General features: G+C 44.7%; 1 protein-coding gene across 5 annotated transcripts in view; it reads left to right on the forward strand.

The window, feature by feature from the left end:
* Positions 1-23,600, forward strand: part of tmem63ba (transmembrane protein 63Ba) — a 55,403-nt gene that overhangs the window by 18,877 nt on the left and 12,926 nt on the right. For 2 of the 5 annotated variants that reach the window (XM_048269329.1, XM_048269330.1), the window contains exons 2-20: positions 813-1,031; positions 1,497-1,576; positions 2,974-3,012; positions 3,322-3,387; positions 4,261-4,351; positions 4,658-4,695; positions 5,105-5,247; positions 6,605-6,656; positions 6,910-7,018; positions 9,421-9,491; positions 10,440-10,520; positions 10,846-10,969; positions 12,146-12,279; positions 12,612-12,752; positions 14,121-14,274; positions 20,722-20,828; positions 21,206-21,292; positions 21,837-21,902; positions 22,288-22,450. In XM_048269329.1, the coding sequence (XP_048125286.1) occupies positions 828-1,031; positions 1,497-1,576; positions 2,974-3,012; positions 3,322-3,387; positions 4,261-4,351; positions 4,658-4,695; positions 5,105-5,247; positions 6,605-6,656; positions 6,910-7,018; positions 9,421-9,491; positions 10,440-10,520; positions 10,846-10,969; positions 12,146-12,279; positions 12,612-12,752; positions 14,121-14,274; positions 20,722-20,828; positions 21,206-21,292; positions 21,837-21,902; positions 22,288-22,450 (1,950 nt within the window). In that variant the 5' untranslated portion in view covers positions 813-827. The remainder of the gene's footprint in view (positions 1-812; positions 1,032-1,496; positions 1,577-2,973; positions 3,013-3,321; positions 3,388-4,260; positions 4,352-4,657; positions 4,696-5,104; positions 5,248-6,604; positions 6,657-6,909; positions 7,019-9,420; positions 9,492-10,439; positions 10,521-10,845; positions 10,970-12,145; positions 12,280-12,611; positions 12,753-14,120; positions 14,275-20,721; positions 20,829-21,205; positions 21,293-21,836; positions 21,903-22,287; positions 22,451-23,600) is intronic. The other 3 variants (XM_048269332.1, XM_048269331.1, XM_048269333.1) reach the window with 3 other exon arrangements.

Consider the following 23,600-nt stretch of genomic DNA (forward strand, 5'->3'; position numbering starts at 1 on the left):
CTCTGTAGAGCTGAACAGAGATCTTATCTCAGAGGCATAAACGCCTCGTTTGGCTCACAGTGCTCTTTCTAAACATTTATTTAGTTTTAGTGTTTTATGGAGTGCCTACTGTGCCAGTGTGTGTGATGTGTGATGTGTGTTGTCTGCTGTGCTGTGTAAGACATTTGTAGGGCATGTAGCATGTCTTGTAAATAATTTATTAAAGGGACACCAGGCAAGCCTGATGCTTTCTCTCTACGAAACTCCCCCTCGCTCGGTCTGAAGCTCTTTTCCTTTTCTTTGCATCTTCCGTCAAGGGTTTTCGCTGCTTCTTCGCCGGCTCTGCCATTATGCCACTCAACTTTGTGTTGATGTGGTACTTCAGCAGTAGAGAGAGAAAGAAAGCTCATGCCACCCATCATCACCTCTGTTCCTTTAGCATGTCGGCTAGACTTTAATGATTCACATGTAACTGCACTGCTTGATGCTCATGTACAGAAAGACACCTCCTGCCTTTACCCCTGCTATGTTAAAGTGTGCGTGTGCTAAACTTAGGCCATATGAACGTGTGCTGAACTCCTGATGGTAAAGTGCGCTGATAAACTCGGGCTGTGTTGCTATGCCAAACTGTGTTAAAGTGTGCTAAGCTCAGGCTACATTTAAATGTGCTAAATGCTAAGTGTGCTAAATGTCAAATGGTGTGTTAAACTTTATGCTAATTGTGTGCTATGCTAAGTGTGCTAAACCTGTGTTATCCCCCCCCCCCCATCCTCTGTGCCCTGTGCGATCCCTCCCGTCCCCCCCTGTGTGTCCCCTGCGCCACCCCTGTGCAGGATGCGGCAGTGATAATGCTGCTGCCTGTGCTGGCTGTGCTGATGGGGCTCTGGGCTGGTGGCCTGGCCGAGGCCCTGCCCAGGCCGGAGGAGGTGGACCCCAGCTCTGCTGACAACAAGACCTGGTGCTTCTCCGCCCGCATCCGCAGCACTGTGCTGCAGGGTCTCCCCTTCGGAGGCGTGCCCACGGTCCTCGCCCTTGACTTTATGTGCTTCCTGGTGCGTACCACTCAAAACACTCACATATCTCGTTCCCTCTTTTTTTCTCTTTCTCGCTCCCTCTCTCCCTCTCTTCTCTACCGCTCCCTCTCTCTTTTGCTTAATCTCTCTCTCTCTCTCTCTCTCTCTCTCTCTCTCTCTCTCTCTCTCTCTCTCTCTCTCTCTCTCTCTTCTCTACCGTTCTCTTCCTCTCTCTCTCTTTACATCAATTTAAATGGATCAACTGATGGATGGGAAAACAAAAGCTGACAACTAAATGATGAGCATTAATTGCCACTTGCGGTTTGAAAATGTATGGTCCAGTGTGGTGGATGCTATTGCATTGGATGTTCATGCATTACTGGACTTGAAGCACTAGTTAAGCTGAAAATACTCTTATGGTGGTAGTAGTAGTGGTAGTGGTAGTTGTAGTGGTACGTGTACATAGGTATGTTTATATGGATGTATGTTTTCCTCTCTCCATAGGTTCTACTCTTTGTATTCTCCATCTTGCGGAAGCTGGCATGGGACTATGGTCGGCTGGCCCTGGTCACAGATGCAGACAGGTAAGCCAGGATGCAGCATGTCTGTGCAATTCAGACAGCATGCCCAATGACACAACTCCCAGGTACAGCCTATCTTGCATATGAATCATGCAGTTGATATGTGTACTGTAGGGTTTGACATTTGCCTCTTTTACAGGATTTACACTATGATTTGCTTATTTGTACATTGTATGCCCCCTCCCCCCTCCCTCCCCTTTCAAATAAAGGCTGTGAGGCAAGTCACACATCAGACACTGATGTCACATCTCATCCATCTTGTATGTTCATTAAGGCTGATAACGCCTTACACTTCTCCGAGGTCCTGATGGGCGTCTGTATGTGTTAACGTCCTCATCGGCTACAATACCACAGAGTCTGTTACACCACAAACTCTTTCTTCTACTGCAGATAGAGGGGGGGGATCGCCACACTGATATTTCCAACCCCCAGAACCCCAAACAAGGTGTAGCCTTTCGAGCGCGCAGCAGGAGAGCGTGGCCGCCGCAAACCGGAGTGCTCCGGAGTTTGTTTGCTCAGGGCGAGAGCCGCTCTCGATCACCCCACACCACATTTGTTCAGCTGGGAGCCCCACCATAGAGGCCTGCCGGCAGACTGACCCAGCTGAGGCGCAGAGAAAAAGGCCATTAAACTCACTGATACTATGAACTCCTGAAGGCACTTTCATCCACTTCATGAATCAGACACAGAAGTCCAGTGGCTCATCTTCAGTTCAGATGTGACTCTTGTTTTAGTTTTAGGGAAGAGGCTTCTTGTCATGTGACTGTAAGCGCCATGGTGGCAGATACTGGCAGCTGGATGTTCATAGTTTTTGCGATTCCCACTTCATGACTCATTAGATTACGATCTAGTATGGATCAGTCTTAGTCACAACACAACACACACACTCTTCTTGTTCCAGTCATGTGATCATAGCGTCATGATGGGTTATGAGATTTAGCTGACATTCAGCTTGTATGAAGAAAGTAGTATGGTGCATGTTCACCCCCCCCCCCCCAGTTCTGTACAATGTTATATAACCCATATTTTACTCCTTGTGTACTGTACCCAGTAAGCGATTCCTGTCCAGATCTTGAGTTTGACCAGCTGAAGCATTTGGGCACTGTGCTCAGACCTCACAGTTCAGTGAAGGTCACAGTTCAGTGAAGATGAAGGGTCTTTCTGTCTTTTCGAGGGGGCTGTCTGTATGCTGTCACTCTGTGGACATGCAGTCCCACATGCCTAAAACCCTTTGTCAAGATGTTATGAGCAGTACCCCTCGCAGTTTGGGGTCGTAACAGGCAGGGAGGGGTCTTCTGAAAGAGCTGACAGGAATCTATTTCTTTGCAGACACCAGGGGTTGAAAAGCCCTTAAGCCAAACTCAAATTTCTCTCTCCCTCTTCTTTTTCTGGTTCTGAAGACAGGATCAACGGTACCGGCGCCTGGACGAACGGGAATAGTATGTTTTTGTTTTTGTCGTTGTTTTTTTCCACGTCGCCACTCTGTCTCCTTCTCTCTTTCTTTTTTTCTCCCACTGCTCTACCTTTCCAAATTAACACTCTTCCTCTCGTTTCTAGACGGTATGAGATCCGTTCAGCCCCTCTTCACCCTCTTTATGTCTTTCTCTCAGTGGAAGGGCCCTCTCGTGTCTGTAGCTGCACTACTGATCACTCTCTACCCAGTACAATCTGGGCCTTGTCTCAATCTGTGTCCACATTTTTTGTAATCAGTGTGTGTGTGTGTGTGTGTGTTCACTTCTCTCACAAAGCATGCGCTTCTCGGCCTGTCTGAGTGTGCCCTTTGCCCCACAGAGGCAGGACGCGCACAGGGAAAGGTAAAGGTAGCCTTCGCCCCGTGGTTGAGTAGGAACCACCCCAACTTTGGTTGCTTAAAAACACATGTAACCCTCCTCCCTTTTTCAGTCGATGTCTGTATTAGAACCCACCCTGAACTCTCTGAGGAAGTTGTATTTCCTGATGTTAGACATTCCAAACAAGTCAGCCCTAAGATATGAATATGTTTCCACTGTTGGTCCCTATTCTCATGGGATTATGGGTATTGTAGTCAGTATTTCCTGTCGACTAAAACAGAGCAAGGGGTCACCCAATGTGGAGCAGGATTACAAACACCGTTCTTCCGACTGGTGGTGGGTCTAGTCTTTCAGTTTGTGTTTAATCTTCACTAAACCTTTTCTGTCGGGTGTGTGCGTTTGTGTTTTCTAGAGTGTGTGTGTGGTAGTTTGCATGACCTTACCTTCCACATGGGTAACCGGGTGCTTTTCTTCTCACACAGACGTCTTCCACTATCGCCTAACTTGTGTGCAAACATACACACACACACACATATGCACTTGTCACCCAATGATGAGTGTGTGTGTGTGTCAGGATGCTTAACTGCCACTGCATGAAATGACTCCACAGAGGCTCCCGCAGGTTAGTGCAACAAGCGAGTCACCACAGCGTCGGACTGACCCACACTACCGGTGGCTCTCTCATTGTACTAATGAAATGTCCTACCGTACGGTAGCCTCCTAGGGTCATTTCAGAGCGTGGTCAGACACTGATTTAGATCATGGGTGTTGTTGAGCTCCCCAGGTAAGGGGAGGCTCAGCTTAAGTGTGTGGTGGTGGCTGAAGTGGGCCCAGTTGGCCAGCAGGAGAGTCGTCGGGCTCTGACGCTGTGGCTCTCTTCCTTCTCCTCCTGTGCAGTGTGGCGTCCGCCATGCAGTCGCAGACGCCTGACCGCTACGAGCGCCTTACCTCCATCTCCAGCTCCGTCGACTACGACCAGAGAGACAATGTAAGCACTTCCAAGGGCAACCAGAAAGGAGTGTGCGTGCGTGCGTGCGTGCGTGCGTGCGTGCGTGCTCTTGTAATGAGTATTGATGATATTTGTCAAGATGTCTGCAGATAGTTAAACACCCCTCCCTGTCTCACACAGATGCACATACACATACACACACAACGAGAACGCTTTCTCTCAGTGTTCACAGACTAATATTGTATTTATGGTTTGGGAAGGACATGATCTTTTGTAGTTCTTGGCTATTCATTTGGCATGTTTTTGATCTCAATTAATTAATCTGCTGTGTGTGTTGTGTTGCAGGGCTTCTGCTCCTGGTTAACAGCCATCTTCAGAATAAAGTGAGTTGTTTTTTTTTCCTTCCCCCCCCATCCTACAATTCTACTGGGCCTCCCATTAATCCTATCTATAATGTCTGATAATGAATGTGTGTCAACAGATGCAAATGTGTGTGTGAGAGAATGTGAGGGGTAGAGGGAGAGATAGAGCAAGAAAGAGAGTGAGTAAGTATGTATGTATGTATGTATGTATGTGTGTGTGTATATATACATGTATGTATGCATGTATACATATACGCAAGAGAAGACCCCCCTGCTTGTTCATACTGTAGTTGTTTAACTCACAATGGTTAGAGTGAATGTGGTTCCCCTGGGTTACCTTAAGATGTTCTCGTGGATGTGGTGTGTCTGTGTTGGCACAGGCAGTGAGTTATGTTTGCCAATGCGCTGTGTTCTCTGTCCTTCCCTGCAGGGACGATGAAATCCGGGAGAAGTGCGGGGAGGACGCCGTGCACTACCTGTCCTTCCAGCGCCACATCATCGGCTTGCTGGTGGTGGTGGGCGTGCTCTCCGTCGGCATCGTCCTGCCTGTCAACTTCTCAGGAAACCTGCTGGGTAAGAGGACCAGCTACTGGACGATGACGACGACAACAACAACACCACAACAACAACGACTTGCATTTATATGGGGCTCTATCAAGGCACCCAAAGTACTTTACATTGAAGGGGAAACCTCACTAACCAGCACCAATGTGTAGCACCCACCTGGGTGATGCATGGCAGCCATTGTGCGCCAGAACACTCACCACACACCAGCTTGAGCTGGAGAGTGGACACACATGCAGTTTGTCCTCAGGGCGTGGGGCTCACGGAAGGGGCTTCATATCCTGTACATCGGTCGGCCAGGGTTCGAGTCACTTTGCACTGCTCGTATACTGATCTTGAAAGAAAGATAGTAAATTGTGTGCTGTAGGTAGGACAGCAGTGTGGCATTTCGCTAACACAATATTTTATTTGAATTTCTGGTGCACACATCACACAGGCTTCAGTTAGAATCTGTAATTGACTGTAGAAGTAAGTTTTGTTTATTATTATTATTATTATTATTATTATTATTATTATTATTTTTTTTTTAATGCCGGCCTCATACCAGGGGAGTTTTTCCTTGCCCCTGTTGCTCTTGGGTGCTCCTTTGTTGCTCTTGGGGGTTGGTGCCCCCATCCCAATCCTCCCCCACCTTTATTATGCAGCCCTTGCCACTTAATCTACTAAACCCCTCTTCTACAGCGGTGGCCTACTGGTTAGTGCTTCGGACTTGTTACCAGAGGGTTGCCGGTTCGAACCCCGACCAGTAGGCACGGCTGAAGTGCCCTTGAGCAAGGCACCTAACCCCTCACTGCTCCCCGAGCACCGCTGTTGTTGCAGCTCACTGTGCCGGGATTAGTGTGTGTTCACCTCACTGTGTGTTCACTGTGTGCTGAGTGTTTTTCACTAATTCATGGATTGGGATAAATGCAGAGACCAAATTTCCCTCATGGGATCAAAATAGTATATATACTTATACTTATACTTATACTTATACTTACCCCCCATAAATGCACAAATAGGCTGACACCAGACATAATTTCACTGCATTTCTTACATCCAGCAACTATATGCATGTGACAATAAACTTCCTTGTATCCTTGTACCATTAACCAGTAAGTATTCATATGGCTTCCTGTGTTTGGTCAGAAGACGTGATTATTGAACAAGGAGATGATAGCGTTGCGTGCTATGGCAAGAGGAGACTAAATCAGATGAGAAGCCATTGTGTGTTCCTTGTGCCTCACTCGTGTGCATCCAGCTCTCTCGCTTCCTCCTCCTCAATCAGTGGCCTTTGCCCTACTTCCAGGCTGCTTGCCTCAAACACATGTGAGTGCAATATTGACATTTCCTCTAAAAACATGCTTTGCTTTGCTTTCTTCAACAGAGGGTAATGCGTACAGTTTCGGGAGAACCACTATAGCCAACCTGAAGTCGGGGTGAGTGTGTTTGTGTCTTGTTTTGTCCTCCAGATTTATTTTGAAATTCCCCTTAGAGAGAGGAGAGTGTGTGTTTGTGTGTGTGTGCTCACCTGTTATGGTCTGAGTGCTAATACTTGCTAAGATCTCTCTCTCTCTCTCTCTCTCTCTCTCTCTCTCTCTCTCTCTCTCTCTCTCTCTCTCTCTCTCTCTCTCTCTCTCTCTCTCTCTCTCTCTCTCTCTCTCTCTCTCTCTCATATACACACACACACAGGGATAGCCTGTTATGGCTGCACACTACGTTCGCTTTCCTGTACCTGTTGCTGACCGTGTACAGCATGAGGCGCCACACATCCAAAATGCACTACAAAGAAGATGACCTGGTGAGCAGCGTCGTCAGAGCCACAACAAACCTTTCCCCTGTGTGCATTCCCTATTATGGTTTTATTTGGAATCTGGGCACACTGACGCACATTTTAGATGAACAATATGAACAATTTTGTTTAAACTTTTCTCTTTTGTGATCCATTTTTTACACTTGTTTTATGAATCACTGGGCAGTAATGTAAAATGTTTTTAAGTTTTTCCATAGGTGTTATACAATATTATCAAAAACCCACAAACCTTACAAAACCCACCTAAGTGTAAAAGACATGAAACATACATTATACAAAGACTTTTTGAAATTCTAGACAGAGCTTGTAATCACAGACAACATAAAACAAAACATGACTCTACAGGGGACAGATTACAATGGGGGTAGAGGAGGTGCGTGTGTGCATGAATAGACATGTCTGTGCGTGTAAGTGTGGGAGTGACTGATGTTTTTGTATTGAAATCAGCAGGATTGGCATAGTATGAAATGTTCTAAGTTGTAGTACTGTATTCTGGTTATAAGAGGGAGTGGGTATGACGTTTTGAGAGTGTTGGGTTGGGTCAGGCTCATCAGATTTTTCCTCTGACTGCTCCATGAACTTTTCAAATTGTTGTGAACTATCTTGGTGTGTTTGCGTGTGTTCAGACATATTTGTGTGTTCACACAGGGTTCCCGCGGATCCTTAAAAAGTCTTAAATACAACTTTCGGTTTTTAAGGCCTAAAAAAGTCTTAAATTGTCTTGGATGTCTTGAATTTTCGAAAGGGAGGTATTACATTTATGCATGGGCCCATGTAGCCAGTGAGCGAAAGTGCAAGAGAGCGAGTGAAATGTCTCCATCAGGTTTCATGTATTTAAAAAGCAATTGTATAAGTGACTATGAGGCTACGGGAGGAAGTGTAGTGGTTGCAGAGTGAAGATGTTTTTCACGGGTGTGGTTAAAGGTGTGAAAAACGTACAGTAGGCTATGAACAAATATGCCTGACGTTTTCGTGCAGAGGCCTGAGGGATACGCAGGTAGCCTATGTGAGCGGGAGAAAGAGTTGGTAAGCCAGTTAGCGATAGGTTGGCCATACGATCGAATTTAGGCTGGACATATGGATTTTAAAAGCCCTGTCTGGCGTCCGGCGCAGCCTCAAGCCGCCGGATGTTCATTTGTCCTCCTTTTTGGAATTGCGCTGGGCATCTAGAATCTTTGTTCGGACGCAGCAACGTTGATCAAATTATGTGCAGTGCTTCTGTCACTCGTCTGATTATTTGCTGCGCAATTTATGAAGGAACCACGGACTGACATAAAAAGAAGACAAACGAAGAAAATATCTAAGTTATAATACCTGTAATATATGTCAGCAGGTTTCTTGCCAGCGTTTCCCAGTAGGCCTACTTCGCAAGTTGTGAAATATAACCATATATTTTTTGAATGTCGGCGACTGGCTACATAAAAAAAACGTGTGTTCATAATGCGTGCGTGTTTGAGATGAAACCAGCAGTTTTCAGCAGGATCATGCCAGGAGGACCTCTTAATTTAAAACAAGTCAATGGTTTTACAATGTTTCAGTCAAACTTTGATTGGTTTAGATACAACTGGTATGCAAAATGTAAAGTAGTGGATTAACTTTAATTTGCTGTGCTGCATATGGGACAAGATGCACATAGTAAATTATATAAAGTAGGCCTATTAAAATATTTAAATAGCTTGAAAAACATATTGAAGGGAATCCAGTCCAGTGCACATGTCTTTGGCAAGTAGCCTAGGCTACTACAGACACAGGTGAAGAACAGTCAGCCTCAGCCAGTAAGCACAACCAGATATGTACAGCCAGCTTTAAAAGCAAGCAGCCCAGACCCTAAAATAGGGCATTTATAGGTGTGAAGGTAATTCACACACAATTATTTTTCTTTCGCCAAAATATATTTGGTAACTTCTTTAGACATCCAAAATGGGGTGGGGGTTGGTAGAATAAAAAACTATTGCATAAAACAGTTTTAAGTTGTCATGTGTATCTTTTTGCTGTGGTATAGTCTTATTTTTTTCATTGTCTTTAAAAGGTCTTTAAAGTCTTTAAATTTGCACTTGGAAAATGTGCAGATACCCTGTCACAAACATTTGCAGCGAGCTAAAAGCAAACAAAACACTATTTGAAAATGTTTCACAAACGTTTGCCTTTGCTTGCACATTCGAACACACCTCAGGCCTGCTCCAAAGAACTCATAGACAGCATTGCATGCTAAACTTACACACTTGCCAAAATTGATCAAATAATGGCCTGAGTATGATGCTATGAGGAACACTCCTGACAACACTTGGATTAAATTGTTTTCAATGCTGCATTGGTCTTAGCTGAATCAATCACTCTATTAATGTACAAATTGGCTTGTTTGTGCTTGTTGCCTTTTTGCTCTTTACTAGGTGAAGCGCACTTTATTTATCAATGGGATTTCAAAGTATGCTGAGGAGAAGCACATAAAGAATCACTTTGAGTAAGTAGTCCCTCCATCCTATCCGTAGCCAGGACTCGCTTCTAGTGAGATGACCATTCCTGTAAAATGTATAAATGAAATCAATGAAACTATTGTAATGCCTAACTCAGTCAGAAACTCAATACCCAACAGCCGAGTGAGGCTGAGGGGGTGGGGTGGGGGGGTGACATCATTTAAGGTACGAGTCACATTGGACAATTTATTCAGGCGTTTATACGTAACTTAAATTCTTCTGTCCCGCTGGCTCTGCTTGGACAAGAGGAGTCCTATGTGGCCTAATTGCCCCTAATGGGAGCCAGAGGAGTTGAGTGATGTGGGCCATGTGGTTAGCTTGAGTGTTCCGGAACACTCTGCGGCTCCTCGGCCAGCCATCCCCACCCCACCCCCACCCATGCCTACTGCGAGCGCCGAACGAAGTCGGGAGTAATTTAATTTGCCGAGCCGACACGCTCTTTTGTCTGCGGCATTCCTTGTCTCTTCTGGCACCCTTAGTGCAACCCCTCTCCACCGGGTACCAATATTCCTCACTGCCCCCAACCCCACACCCACACCTGCAGTCAGAGCAGGGGTCAGAGAAAGTCAGGAAAGTAAACCAGGCAGCAGAACCGAGATGGAGAAGAGCAGAGAGGAGATGGAGACCTATATGCGGTTTGATGCTGAGTCAGTTCTGAGTCAGATGAGAAATACAGATGTGAAACCACTAGGGCCAGACCTGGTCAACCGCAGCGGAGCACAGACATGGACATGGTTATGATGAGTCAGTTTTTATATTGGGTTAACTGGATGAAAGTGGGTAGCTAATCACATTAAGATAGATGGCTATCATAGTGAGTAGATATATAATGATTTGAAGTGGGAAAGATTACTCATAACTTTATCACTTTATCTTACATTTTTGGATCAAATCCCATGTTTTTAAGCGGTTGTTTTCTTTTGCTTTTTCTACAGACAGGCTTATGAGAACTGTGTGGTGTTGGAGGCTCGTATTTGTTACGATGTGGCCAAGCTGATGTACCTGGACTCTGAAAGGTAAAAATTACATATTCCAATTCAGTTGTCATGGATATGACCCCTAATTACCTTGTAATGAACACAAAAAGTCCCTTTCCTGGCACATGGAAATGAAACTGCCTGACCATGTGGTACGTTTCGCATGATGTTGTCCTGACCTCAGATTGGGGACAGCACCTGTTTAAATCTATTCAAAGAGCTATTGTAGATTCTCTGAAGGCTTGTGGCAGCTGAGAGGCAGAATAGCACAGTACTGTAAATCTATTTTCCAAAGGCACCCATACCTTGAGGCCCATGTTGTTGTTGTTGTTGTTGTTGGACTGATTTGTTTGTGTGTCTGCAGGAAGAAGACCGAGCGCAGTAAGAAGTTCTTCACAGACCTCGAGGCCAAAGAGCACATCCACACCATGATCAACCCCAAGCCCTGCGGACACCTGTGCTGCTGTGTCATCAAGGGCTGCGAGCAGGTGTGGTGGCCGGCCGCACACACACACACACACCAAACATGTATACGTACAAACACGAATACCATACCATGCCAGTATGCCAGACATGTTTACAGATGTGCTTACTACACACACAGACACACACAAACACATACATGCATTCAGACACGCATACCGTATTTCACGCACTGCACCTTTTTTCTCCCCCACAGGTGGGTAAATGTGAATGAATGTGTGTGCATCTTTAACTATAGAACACGTAGACCACAATATAGAAGAAGTTATTTGTGTTAATTATTGTATAGTTAATTTACGTAATTATGAGTTAATTAACTACTGTAAAATCAAACCGTTGTGCAGCAACTCTGTTCTTCATGCTGCTGAAGTTACTGAATCGTGAAGTGACGTACTCCCAGACGAGACACATGGCTCTCTGCACACGTTTTTATCTAGTCCCCTCGGAGGGCAGAACTGTCAGTTAGTGTTGCTCCCTAGTGCAGGGCTGCCAGTAATGTGCATGAATGGGAACCTGATATGTTGGCAGGCAGATAATGTACTTGAGGGGGAGGCAAGCAACAGTTCAGTTTTAAGGCAACAGATTGCAGAAATGAGTCGCTTATTGATGTGTTTATAGGTAAACAGTTTTGCTATCATCTTCAGATGTATTTTAATGGCAAATGTTCATGTGAAAGCGCATGCTAAAAAGAGCTTTCACACCACAGCATTGCTAAGAGCCACCAGTTAGCATACTAGCACGCTTGTAGCAGTGCTAACTTTACTGTTGTTGGTGTTTGCAAGGTTTCTGCGTGTCTTTTAGGTAGTTAGTTTGCTGGTTTAAAAAAAATCTTTACTGCAGCTTGACATGAAGCAGCAAGTGTGTTTGCACCATATGAGTTGATTAAAATCTAACACTTCATTGCTGGACCCAGCCCTTGCCAATCTGAATGTTGTGTCTGATGAGTTATTATGTTGGCACACTAGTCTACAGCACCAAGTAGTTGATCCTGGAAACTGTGTACTCGGTTACCTTCAGGGAACTCTGAGGAGTGGCTACAGGGACTGTGTGTGTGTGTGCGCTGTGTGTGTGTGTGTGTGTGTATTTGTGAAGGTTTTCCATGACCAGTTTTGTGTGGGGGTGTGTGCCTATTTTAATAGCTGTGTGTGCAGCACTGAATCATAGCTAATCCTGTCTGGTAGGAGGAGGCCATCGACTACTACACTAAGCTGGAGTGCAAGCTGAGAGAGGAGTACAAGAAGGAGCGGGAGAAGGTCAACACCAAACCCCTGGGCATGGCCTTCGTTACCTTCCAGAATGAAGCCATGACCGCCATGTGAGTGTCCAGCCCCAACAACTGTGCCACTGACTGATAGAATCTGTCAAAGAGAATGTGAATATATATTCACATTCTAGAACATTCTCCTGCTAATCTTATTAACACACCTAATGCTGTGTGTTATTATACGGCCCCTTCTGAATGCTGCAGAAAGTTCCATTGAATTGAATGAGTAGTGCCAACACTCGGTGGTCCAGTATTTCTGAATAATGAGCGCTTCAAGTAAAATGTTGATTGCTGTCATTGGCATGCGCATTAGGTAGGGAATTTTTTTTTTTATGTAGCTGAAATTCCTTTTAAACATCTGTTGTTCTCTATCCATGTGTCAGGATCCTGAAGGACTTCAACGCGTGTCAGTGCCAGGGTGGCTGCCAATGCCGACGACAACCCAGGTCATCCCAGTTCAGTACTAGCCTGCACACCTTCGACTGGACTGTCACCTACGCCCCAGACCCCCAAAATGTCTACTGGTGCGGCTCAACCCTTTTACTTGGACTGGTAGTCACAGTAGTCAGGGTTAAAAAGCAACACCATATCAAATTTTCAAAAGGCCATGGCTTGAAAGTGGTCAGTGATAAATTCCTACTGTAAATGTACAAATCTTTGAGTATAAACAAAAGTTTATGAAGGGGGTACATTTACCCAATTTGCCACTGGATGGCAAGCTCCTCAAATTATGCACCTTTCAGTAAATACTGGATGAACATATTTGAGCAGATTTACTTTCTTTTTTGTCATATTACCCACATAACAAATTAACAGGAAAACACCTAAGATGTATACCAAAAATAGTAAACTATTACTAGCCTATAACCACAAGGCCTACAATAAAGTATCCTGGTCAAATCAGTTCCTATCGCGGGTAATCTAAGTACCCAGAAGTTTGCATTATATCGCGTAACTTTGTAGTTCTTTAAAGCCCTATTTCTACTAGCCCTGCTGTCTGTACCACGTCCATTACGGACACCATCATCACGATTACCACTGCAACCTCCAAGCTATGTTGGGCAGAGGGTCGAAATAAGCATGGTATGCTTAGTGGACACCGTTGTATACACACAAAGACTCGCCTCCATTCACAGACGCACCGTGACTGTTACTGTGAATAGACGATTGATCATAATCTCCAAAAGGATATTATCCTTCAGAATCAGAATAGGTGAATAACATAGCCAACTTAAGACTTCATCACACGTGAACGTTTTTCAACATTTGGTGTAGGCCTATTTCTGCTTCAATTTTTGCAAAACTATGGCCTGTATCGCTTCCGCGTCATTACAAATGCACGTCTTTGTGTTTCTCGCGTGTAATACAAGTATTTCCTGGAAACTTTGCACAGCGATTTTGGGTTTGAATCAAGCTCTGGATGTCTAGTAAATAGTGGAGGAGAGTACAAATGAGATTTGTCATCGTACTTGGATCTATCGTCTATTTTAATCAGTATCGTTGTTTGTCGCAATTAAAAATACCCTCAAGGGCCGGATTACATTATTATTTTGACATACGTCGCGGGCCGGAATTGGGCCGGACGTGGGCCGGGAGTTTGAGACCCCTGCGCTAGAGAGATGCATTAGAGGTGTTTGTCATTGATCTCAGGTGAAATCAGGTGTACATAATATAGACGAGGCAATTCGGTATGCTTCACATAAATAAAAATTGGGGGGAAAAGTAAATAAATAATAGTAAATAGAAGCACTAAAAGACAATCCTAGTTAACATAAAGTGCATAAAACTAAATATAAAAAAACACTGAATATAAATTGTATGTGCTGTATATGTTGCAATGCAGCCTGTCCAAGTCATTGTTGGCGGAAACTGTGCTACTTTTCTGCTGACAGGGAGCACTTATCTTTGGGCGGCTTCTCTTGGTGGGTCCGCTGCTTGATCATCAATTGCCTCCTCTTTATCCTCCTCTTCTTCCTCACCACGCCTGCCATCATCATCTCTACCATGGACAAGTTCAACGTAACTAAACCCGTGGAGTACCTAAATGTAAGAGCTACAACCTTACCTCTTTGGAGGACCTGTTGTTTGTTTGTTTGTTTGTTTGTTTCATTTACTATTCTTTTAGATCGTCTCGTCATACTGAGATATTTATCACAATTGCAGAGACGCGTAAGAGACAGTTTAAGACCAATCACTAGCTGGGTTTCTGTCCAACTCATTTGTGTCTTTTATGAGCACTAACCATTCTAGAAACGTTGGCTAAACTGTTTGCAAATTCAGCAAATCAGTGCACACTTCCATTAGCTGTTTCATGCAGTTATGGGATCAAAATGTAAGGTGGTCAGGGAACATGAAAACATCTGACAAAATGGTAACAAATATGAATGTATGTGAATAAAACAATGGTTACGAATGTTACCGCTGTTCTATGAATTTTGGATGACTGCCAGAGGCGGTGCTTAAAGCACCTGGATGTCCATCACATGCATGTGTAGGTCGAGTGTTTATATCAACAAAGTCACTTGTGACAGGGGTGATGTATGCCACCGCACCGTTACTTAAGGTACGCTCACCCCGGAAGTGACCTCTTGGCAATCTTCTCTGCAGTATTCCGACTGCCAAGCTCTGGCGGTCATCCGAAATTCATAGAACCGTTCGTTATATTTCGTTATATTTAATTTCTATTGACCGCCAGAGGTAGTGCTTAAAGCACCTGGATGACAAATAGAAACAAGGTCACGAGGAAGACCTCTTTCCCGTTTATGAAGTCTAAGAGTGGCTTGAGAGGGTGGCTGTGGCTAACGGGTTGTTTGCGGCTACATTGACCCTATAGAACCTTAGAAATGTGCAAGTTTTTTAATATATCACTTTGCCCCTGCTCATCCCCCTGTTCAAAGGCCGCCAAGCTGAGAGGCTGGTTTGCATAAGATGAAGAAAAGGCCTTGGGCAAAAATGAAGGGTTTGGCCACAAGGTTAATCCTGTGCCATCAGGACTCCACTGTAAGTACTCTTGGCTGATAGAAAGGGTGTGTAACTCCCCCACTCTCTTAGCTGATGCCATGGCTAAGAGAAAAGCAGTTTTGAAGGAGAACCATTTTAAGTCTGACCTTCCAAGTGGTTCGAATGGGTGCTGACATAGTTCCCTTTAGAACCAGAGTCCCAGGAGGGTATTGGACTTTGTTGAGGGGGCCTTAGTCGCTGAGCACCCTTAAGAAAGCAGGTCACCAGTGTATGGGATCCCATTGTTACACCGTCCACTCTGTTATGCATAGCCGATATAGCAGCTATAGTGGAAGCTGCAAGGCCCTCATCAAGATGTGACTTTAAGAAATTAAGGATAACTGGTACCGGGCAACTTGTTGGTTCCCATCTATGTATTTGGCAACATTTAACAAAAAGCTCCCAGCTGTTGGCGTAGAGCGCATTAGTGGAAGGTGCTTGTGAGCTGTGGATGATCTGCACCACTGCCGGATCACATGTACCTAACAATGGTTCGGCCCTTCAGAGGCCACACCCACAGTTGTAATCGTGCTGGGTTCGGGTGCCAGATTTGGCCACCCAGCTGAGAGAGGAGGTCTCTGCGTACGGGGAGGCGCCATGGCTGCCTGTCCAGGAGTCTGTATAGTACAGGGAACCAGACTCTCAATGGGTCCACTCCAGGACTGGAGGGTCTGGGACAGGGCTACAATCAGATGTGACATTGAGTTACCAATACGTGCCATGCACGCAGAGCATGCAGAGAATCATAGCTCTTTCCAATAAAATCATCTGTTAAACGGCACTGTGGCTGGGGACGGCGTGTGTCCGGCCTTAATGCCTCCTCAGGTGAGAGGATCAGGGCCGTGAGGGTCGGTTCTATACCTGGAATGCAGTCCAGACCATAACTGGATGCATCATGCATGTTCGCCAGGGTTCTGCAGTCACTGGGGAGATGGGGAAAGCGTCTGGGATCTGACCAGCATTTTTGCAGCTCCTCGATATAGGGAGCTGAAGGCAGAACGCTCAAAGTAGTAGAAGAGGAGGCCTGCTTAAAAAAGCCACTCTGAATACTTACCTCAGCCGGTGGTGTGTCCAACCCCAGGCGTGCCAGCGCTATTTTCACAGCAGGTTTGACCGCTGATGTTTGGCTAACGACTGAGCACCTCTGTGAACTAGGTCCGGTAGCAACTAGGGTGTTGGCATTAGAGTCATGAGACACCACATCTGCCTGTTCCTCCCCCCACTCAACAGTCGCTAAGCTCTCAGAGGAAAAGCACATCTTCCTCCCGGGCTTCCACAGCTGGGGACAGCACTGGGGGCAGTGCCTCTGACGAAGACAGTGAAGCGGCGGCAGCGAAACCGCCAGCAGGCTGTGCTTCGAGTCGTTGCAGGTCAAGAAGCATAGCCTTGATTTCAGCAAACTCTGACTACTCTACTCTTACTGGGGACTTCCCGTGACTCTGCCCTGCGTTTCAGTGACTTGGGGGGACTCTACCCAATCCCTGTGTACAGGGGATGGTTGAGAGCTCAGCCTGCCCTCCAGTTGGGCCAGCCTAGCGGCCTGGGTGTCAGCTCAGGCAACTGCAGTTCATGCATGCCTGTTCAGTTAACCCCTGCCTTAGGTGTTCCATGCCAAGGCATCTTGGACACTCATCATGGCCATCGTCAGGCTCAAGAGGGGCCCGACAATCCACACAAATCATAAACATGTCCGTTTACTCGAAGGCGGACACTGCCTGATAAAACCAGTCACAGCTTAATAACTATACTGTATATAATACAGGCAACGTTAGGCTACCAAACCAATTAGGCACAGAGCAATAAGGAGCGAATACACTCTCACAGCCCAGCATGACAGACAGACAGACAGACAGACCTTAACAGCAGAAATGGTAAACTCCACTGTACAATAAAGACAGTACAAGATAAGAAAACTAACAATACTAAATACACTATATAAATTAAATTAAGAAAGTCCAATGTGCTTGAGGGTGATCAAGCATAAGACGCTTGTAGTGACAGGGCCGGGACTGGTAATGTGCTAAAGGGAGTGAGTGTCATGGTGAAGGTGCAAAAAGTAGTCCAACCAAAGTCCTTTAGTTATGTGTGCATGGCAAGGTGCTCAAGAGAGTGAGTGTCATGGTGAAGGTGCAAAAAGTAGTCCAACATTAGTCCAACAGTGCAAGAGTAAGGTCTAGAGACCAGCATAAATAATATGGACAAATAGTAGAGTAAAGTATAATGTAGACAAGGTAGAGTAAAAAACTATTTCAGTGCATGAACAGGTTGAGGTAATAGGTTATAGCCATTCATTCATTCAGTATTGTAGCAGAAGCCTGACCGCAGCCATTGATCATGTGTGCTAATATAGCATGAAAAAAAAAACAGTGTAGCAGTAAAACATTAGGCTGTGTACATTAGTAAAACAGTAGTAAAGCAGTAGTGACAGTCAGTACTCAAACATGGAGAGGGTGGAGAGGCAGACAGACTAAGCAGAGAAGTCTATCTCTCCTCTTCCCTTTAGTGAGGCATTGAACAGTTCAATGGCCCTAGGAACAAATGACTTCCTCAGCCTTTCAGTTGTGCATGGCAGTGAGCTCTAAGTCTCCAGCTGATCAAGCTCTTTTGCTTTTTGATAGTGCTGTAGAGTGGATGACATTCATTGTCCAAGATGTTGATCAGTTTGTTTAGGGTCCTTTTGTCAGATATTGAAGTGATGCACTCCAGTTCAGCTCCCACTGCAGAGCCAGCCTTTCTTACCAGCCTGTCAAGTCGCCCAGCATCCTTCTTCTTTGTGCTTCCTCCCCAGCATAGAAGAGGGCGCTGGCCACAACTGACTGGTAGAACATCCTGAGGAGCTTGTTGCACACATTGAAGGACCCAAGAGCCTCCCTCAGGAAGTACAGTCTGCTCTGTCCTTTTTGTAGAGTGCATCAGTGTTGGCTGACCAGTCCAGTTTATTGTCCAGGTGGAGACCCAGATACTTGTAGGTGCTTACCACCTCCACATTGACCCCATCAATAGAGACTGGTAGCAGAGTGGGCTTAGACCTGCGGAAATCCACCACCATCTCCTTGGTCTTTGAAGTGTTTAGTTGAAGGTGATTGAGTTTGCACCACTGCACAAAGTCCTCCACCAGGCTCGTGTACTCCTCCTCTTGCTCGTCCCTGATACACCCTACAATTGCACAGTTCCCTGTGGTGCTCCGGTGCTGCTGATCACAGTGTCAGAGAGGCAGTTCTTCAGTTTGACGAACTGTGGTCGCTCGGTCAGGTAATCTGTAATCAAGGTTACCAGGTGAGCATCCACACCCATCTGCAAGAGCTTGTCTCCCAGTCTGAAGGGTTGGATGGTGTTAAAAGCACTTGAGAAATCAAAGAACATGATTCTCACAGCACTTTTCCCCTTGTCTAGGTGAGAATGTGTCCTGTGTAAAAGATAAGTGATGGCATCGTCCACGCCCACGTTCTCCTTGTATGCAAACTGTAACGGGTCTAGTGCATGGCGTACCTGGGCTCTGAGCATACCTAAGACCAGTCGTTCCATTGTTTTCATCACATGTGATGTTAAAGCGACAGGCCTGAAGTCATTAAGCTCACTGGGGTGTGGTTTCTTGGTGACGGGGGTGAGACATGATGTCTTCCACAGTGTTGGAACTTGTCCGAGACGTAGACTCCAGTTGAAGATGTGCTTCAGTGGCTCCCCCAGTTCAGCAGCACAGGCCTTGAGCAGCCTTGGACACAGTCTGTCAGGCCAGGCTGTCTTTTAAAGTTTTTTTAAAAGATAACTTACTTGATCAGCTGTAATGATTGGGGGGGGATGAGGGGAGGGGAGTGGAGAGTGAGGAGGAGGAGGAGGGGTGCTTCTGAGAGGGTTGTCGTGTGGCTAGAGACTGATGGCCGTTGGCTGAAGCCATTGTTGCCGCACTACTCTTGGTCACCATGTGAGGGAGAGGTGCGATAGCCTGATCAGCAGTGATGATGGAGGGGGGCAGCATCTGGGGTCTGTGTGTCTGATGGCTGTTGACGACTAAGGTCGTTGTCACCTCGTTGTTCGTGGTCGCCATGTGGGGGAGGGGTGCAATATCCAGTGATGGTGGGGGTGAGTGTTGCACTGGTAATATAAAAACGTTTAAATTACAATGCGGGTAGGCCGAAACCCTGCTCACCCGTTGGATAGAAAGAGTGATGAACCGCGAACGAAATTATAAACAGCTCAGTCAGAAACCAGAACTTGGCGAGCAGCTGCTATTTTTTTTATTAGATACTCTTATCAATGCGCTGTCGAGAACACAAAAAAGCATTACATCCAATGTTTCAGAATATTATAGCCTATATTATATTGGAATAAGGCGAAAACACCCAAACGATCTCAACCAAACGTGAGCTCCAATATTATCAGTAGCCGAAGTAGAGCGAGCCCACTCGTAACGGCGTAAAAATGGAGGTAATGGACTTGCCCGATAACTTTCATCGAAACAAAGTTGTAGTTCAGTCTAATCGCAGTCTTAAAGAGGGCGAAAAGAATCGCTGCTTGAACCCAAAAGTTTGTAAGACGTTTGTCTACTACGTTCACACTCCAACAAACCTACTTCCTCACGAAAAGATATCAAGAGGTCACTTCAGGGGTGAGTGTCCCTTAAGTACCAGTGCGGTGGCTTATGTCACCCCTGTCACAAGTGACTTTGTTGATATAAACACTCGACCTACACGTGCATGTGATGGACATCCAAGTGCTTTAAGCACCGCCTCTGGCGGTCAGTAGAAAGTTGCATTGCACCCTTTGTGATTAGGAAGTTAATCCACCCCCCGTAGCATATCATATTCTGTTTTCATTTCAAGATTTTAAGCAAACGTCAAGTGTTTCCAGTCCAGATTTCTTATTCAAATGGTCAAAATATGCATTGAAAAGTTGGGTTGAACCCCATTTCCTCTCCAATGTATATAGCACTAAGTTTCCATGTTAAGGAAGTGGCTACTCTGTCTAGACCATGGTGCAATCCATGGAAGCCTCAGGCCAGAGATCAGCTGAGTATAAAAGTTCATAGTCTAGGTCGCTGAGCAGGGCTGCTTCTATGTGTGATGGATGGGAGCAGCCTTACCGTTTGTAAGTGCAATTACAGACACTTATCAGGTGGCTTCATCGAGGTTCTCTCTGGTCCTAATGTGTGTGTTGTGTGTTCCATTTTTAAAGCAATATTCAGGAATACATTTTCTCCACCCTGACCTCTGTCTGTTACTGAATGTAGTTTACTTTGGGTTCAAATTCTATAGCATAAAAAATGGAAAATATTGACAGGAATGCTGGCTTCAGGTATAGCCGACAGAGATGAAGGTTTTGCAGGGGGGAAAAGTCTGAAATATTGCTTTGTGTAAATTCCAGGTGCAGTGAAACCTCTCTGCAGAGCATTTTCACTGTGCTTTCATGGTGTCACACCCTAACCACTCTACACCTCCTCCCCCCCCCCACCCCACCCCCCCCCCACCCCATGACCTTGTCTGTGTGGTCCTCCAGAATCCCATCGTCACCCAGTTCTTCCCCACCCTGCTGCTGTGGAGCTTCTCTTCCCTGCTCCCCACCATTGTCTACTACTCCGCCTTCTTTGAGGCCCACTGGACACGGTATCTGACCCGACACAACACACAGCTCAACCCACAGATCCACGCACTCACAGATCGACGCACTCACAGAGTCTCTGGTGGTGGAAAAGGGCTAACAGAGACCCAACACAACCCACAGACCCACACACTCACGCACAGACCCAAAAGACTGGTCAAATAAAGGCACTCACAGAATTGCATGAGCTCGAGCACACAGGAAACACATATGTGGTGAAGACGGTCAAACTAGTTCTAGGTGTGTGTGTTGTGTGTTTGTGTGTGTGTGTGTGTGAGTGATTCACCAACACTCAGGAGAAATACGTTTAATTGTAAAATAAACAAAATGACAAAGCTAGGATTCAAACAGTGTGTTTTTCAACCCACTCATTCCCCATCAGGTCTGGGGAGAACAGGACCACCATGCACAAGTGCTACACCTTCCTCATCTTCATGGTCTTACTACTGCCATCTCTTGGACTGACCAGGTACTGCACCTACTGCTGATCCGGTTTGTTTTTATAAACCGTTGATGTGTTGGTTGACATGATGAAAAGATTTCCGTCTTATGAAACATAATATACATTTGTTTTTATGACCTTCATATTTATATTAATTTGTATTGTTAATTTTATGGGTGTAAGGAAATATTGATTATATCAAATATTGCAATATTTTATTCAGCAATACTGTATTGATTTTCAAAAAAATTTCTATTTTTTTTTTTTAAATGTATTAATGTTTACATGCAAGCACTTAATTTTGTTATTGACATGGGCGGAACGGTACTGTACAGTGTGCTGAATTATTTGTGCAAAGCAATCATTTTTACTTACATTTTATGTTTATGATGTATTATATATTTTTTTTTTTTTTTTTAAATATCAGTTTGTATAAAATTAGACTTAAAAATTGCAGTATTGAAATATATTGCAAATCATAACCCATGTATGGTGATGCGTATCGTATTGCCAGATTCTTGCCAATAGTCAGCCCTAATTCATTTGGTTGTCTGTTCTTTTCAAATTGTAGTTTGGATCTTTTCTTCCGCTGGCTATTTGACACAACGTTCCTAGACAAGGCGGCTGTCAGATTTGAGTGAGTATTACCAACGTTTTTTGGCATTTGAGATATGTTTTGTAATTCCTAATTATTCACAAAGGTAGTATAAGGATGTGGATTTTAAGATGTTGTTGACTCACAAGAAACTAAGAAAACCAGTTACATTCACCTTTTTAAATCAGCTACAGTAATTTTCATGTTTATTAGCCGCATTGTGTATAAGCGGGTAGCAGGACAGTGTGTTATGCAAGTTAAAAGAAACAAAACCATATTAATACCATATTAACTGCCCCCGTGTATTAACCTCATAGCTAAAGAAATATTGCTAAATCAATGTATAAGCCGCGGCTAATAGTTGAGAAGTTACGGTATTGGTTTAGACTTTAAACTCTAACTTTAGTTGTGTGTTCTGCTGCCATAGGTGTGTGTTCTTGCCAGACAACGGGGCGTTCTTTGTGAACTACGTGATTGCGTCAGCGTTCATCGGTAATGCCATGGACCTGCTGCGGATCCCCGGTCTGCTCATGTACATGATACGCCTCCTACTCGCGCGCTCAGCCGCTGAGAGGAGGAACGTCAAGAGGGTTCGTTCTCATAATTCTCCTTCATGTTTCTCAGTGCTGTGTCAGTAGTACTTGTTGTCATGAGTTGTGGCCTGGATTGTGATGTAAGGGGATTTTCTGAAATGAGTGGAGCATGTTCATTCTTGAGAATATTTAGGAGAACATTATGAATTGATGGAAATGTGAATCAGTAATGCATTTCATGGTGAAACTTGCTGAAATCACTTGCATTGAGACTAGGGTTGCAAAGGGGCGGAAAATTTCTGGTAAATTTCCGGAAACTTACCGGAAACTTTCCATGGGAAGTTAAGCTGGGGAATTTTGGAAATATTCCAAATTGGAAACTTTCATGGAATTAAAGGAAATTATGGAAATAAATGGGAATTTACGGGAATTAACTGGACATTTTTGGTAATTCCTACTGTTTCATATACAGACATTAACATTTTGTTTCGTAATAAGCAATATGATTTGTTTGTTCGTATTTTCACTTAGCTTAGTATACAAAGATAACTAGCATGCTAGCGGGAATCCCATTATCTGCCTATGGTTTAGCGTGCTAAGCTAGCAACAATGAAACCACTGAACTGCCCAAGATACACCACGCCACTCAACAACAAAATCCAATTGGTTGGAACATTGACTGACAATCAGTTTGTTCAGTTAGAATCCCAGAAAATGGTAAAACAAATAAAAATATAATGACACAACATACCACCCCAACCAAACCTTATAGATTTTGTAAATTATATATAAGTTGTCAAGTGTAATCAGACAGATTAATCGTCACATTACAGTTTATGCAAAATTATGTACACCCATTTGAATGAGGACAAAAGTGACGACAAGCCAATAACTGGGCAACTCTGTTTGCAAACTTCCCCCAGTTTCACACCAGTTATTCCCACATGAGATGACATTTTCACTGGGAATTTATTTTCCCCATGCACATGAACACACCATAGGTTTCCTTTATGTCTAGTAGCCTATGCTGATTGCTGTTTGCATGGGATTGATGTATGTGCAAGGTAGAAATTTGACTGAAATTGCATTAAATCAGGTTGTTTTAACTAATATTATGCTGCAAGATGGGGTTTTGTCCACCACATTTAAGTTTCCTGTTATAGACTATATTAAAAATTCCCAGTTTATTCCCATTAATTCCCGTTTA

This window comes from Alosa alosa, chromosome 18, assembly GCF_017589495.1.
Source record: "Alosa alosa isolate M-15738 ecotype Scorff River chromosome 18, AALO_Geno_1.1, whole genome shotgun sequence".
NCBI lineage: Eukaryota > Metazoa > Chordata > Actinopteri > Clupeiformes > Clupeidae > Alosa > Alosa alosa.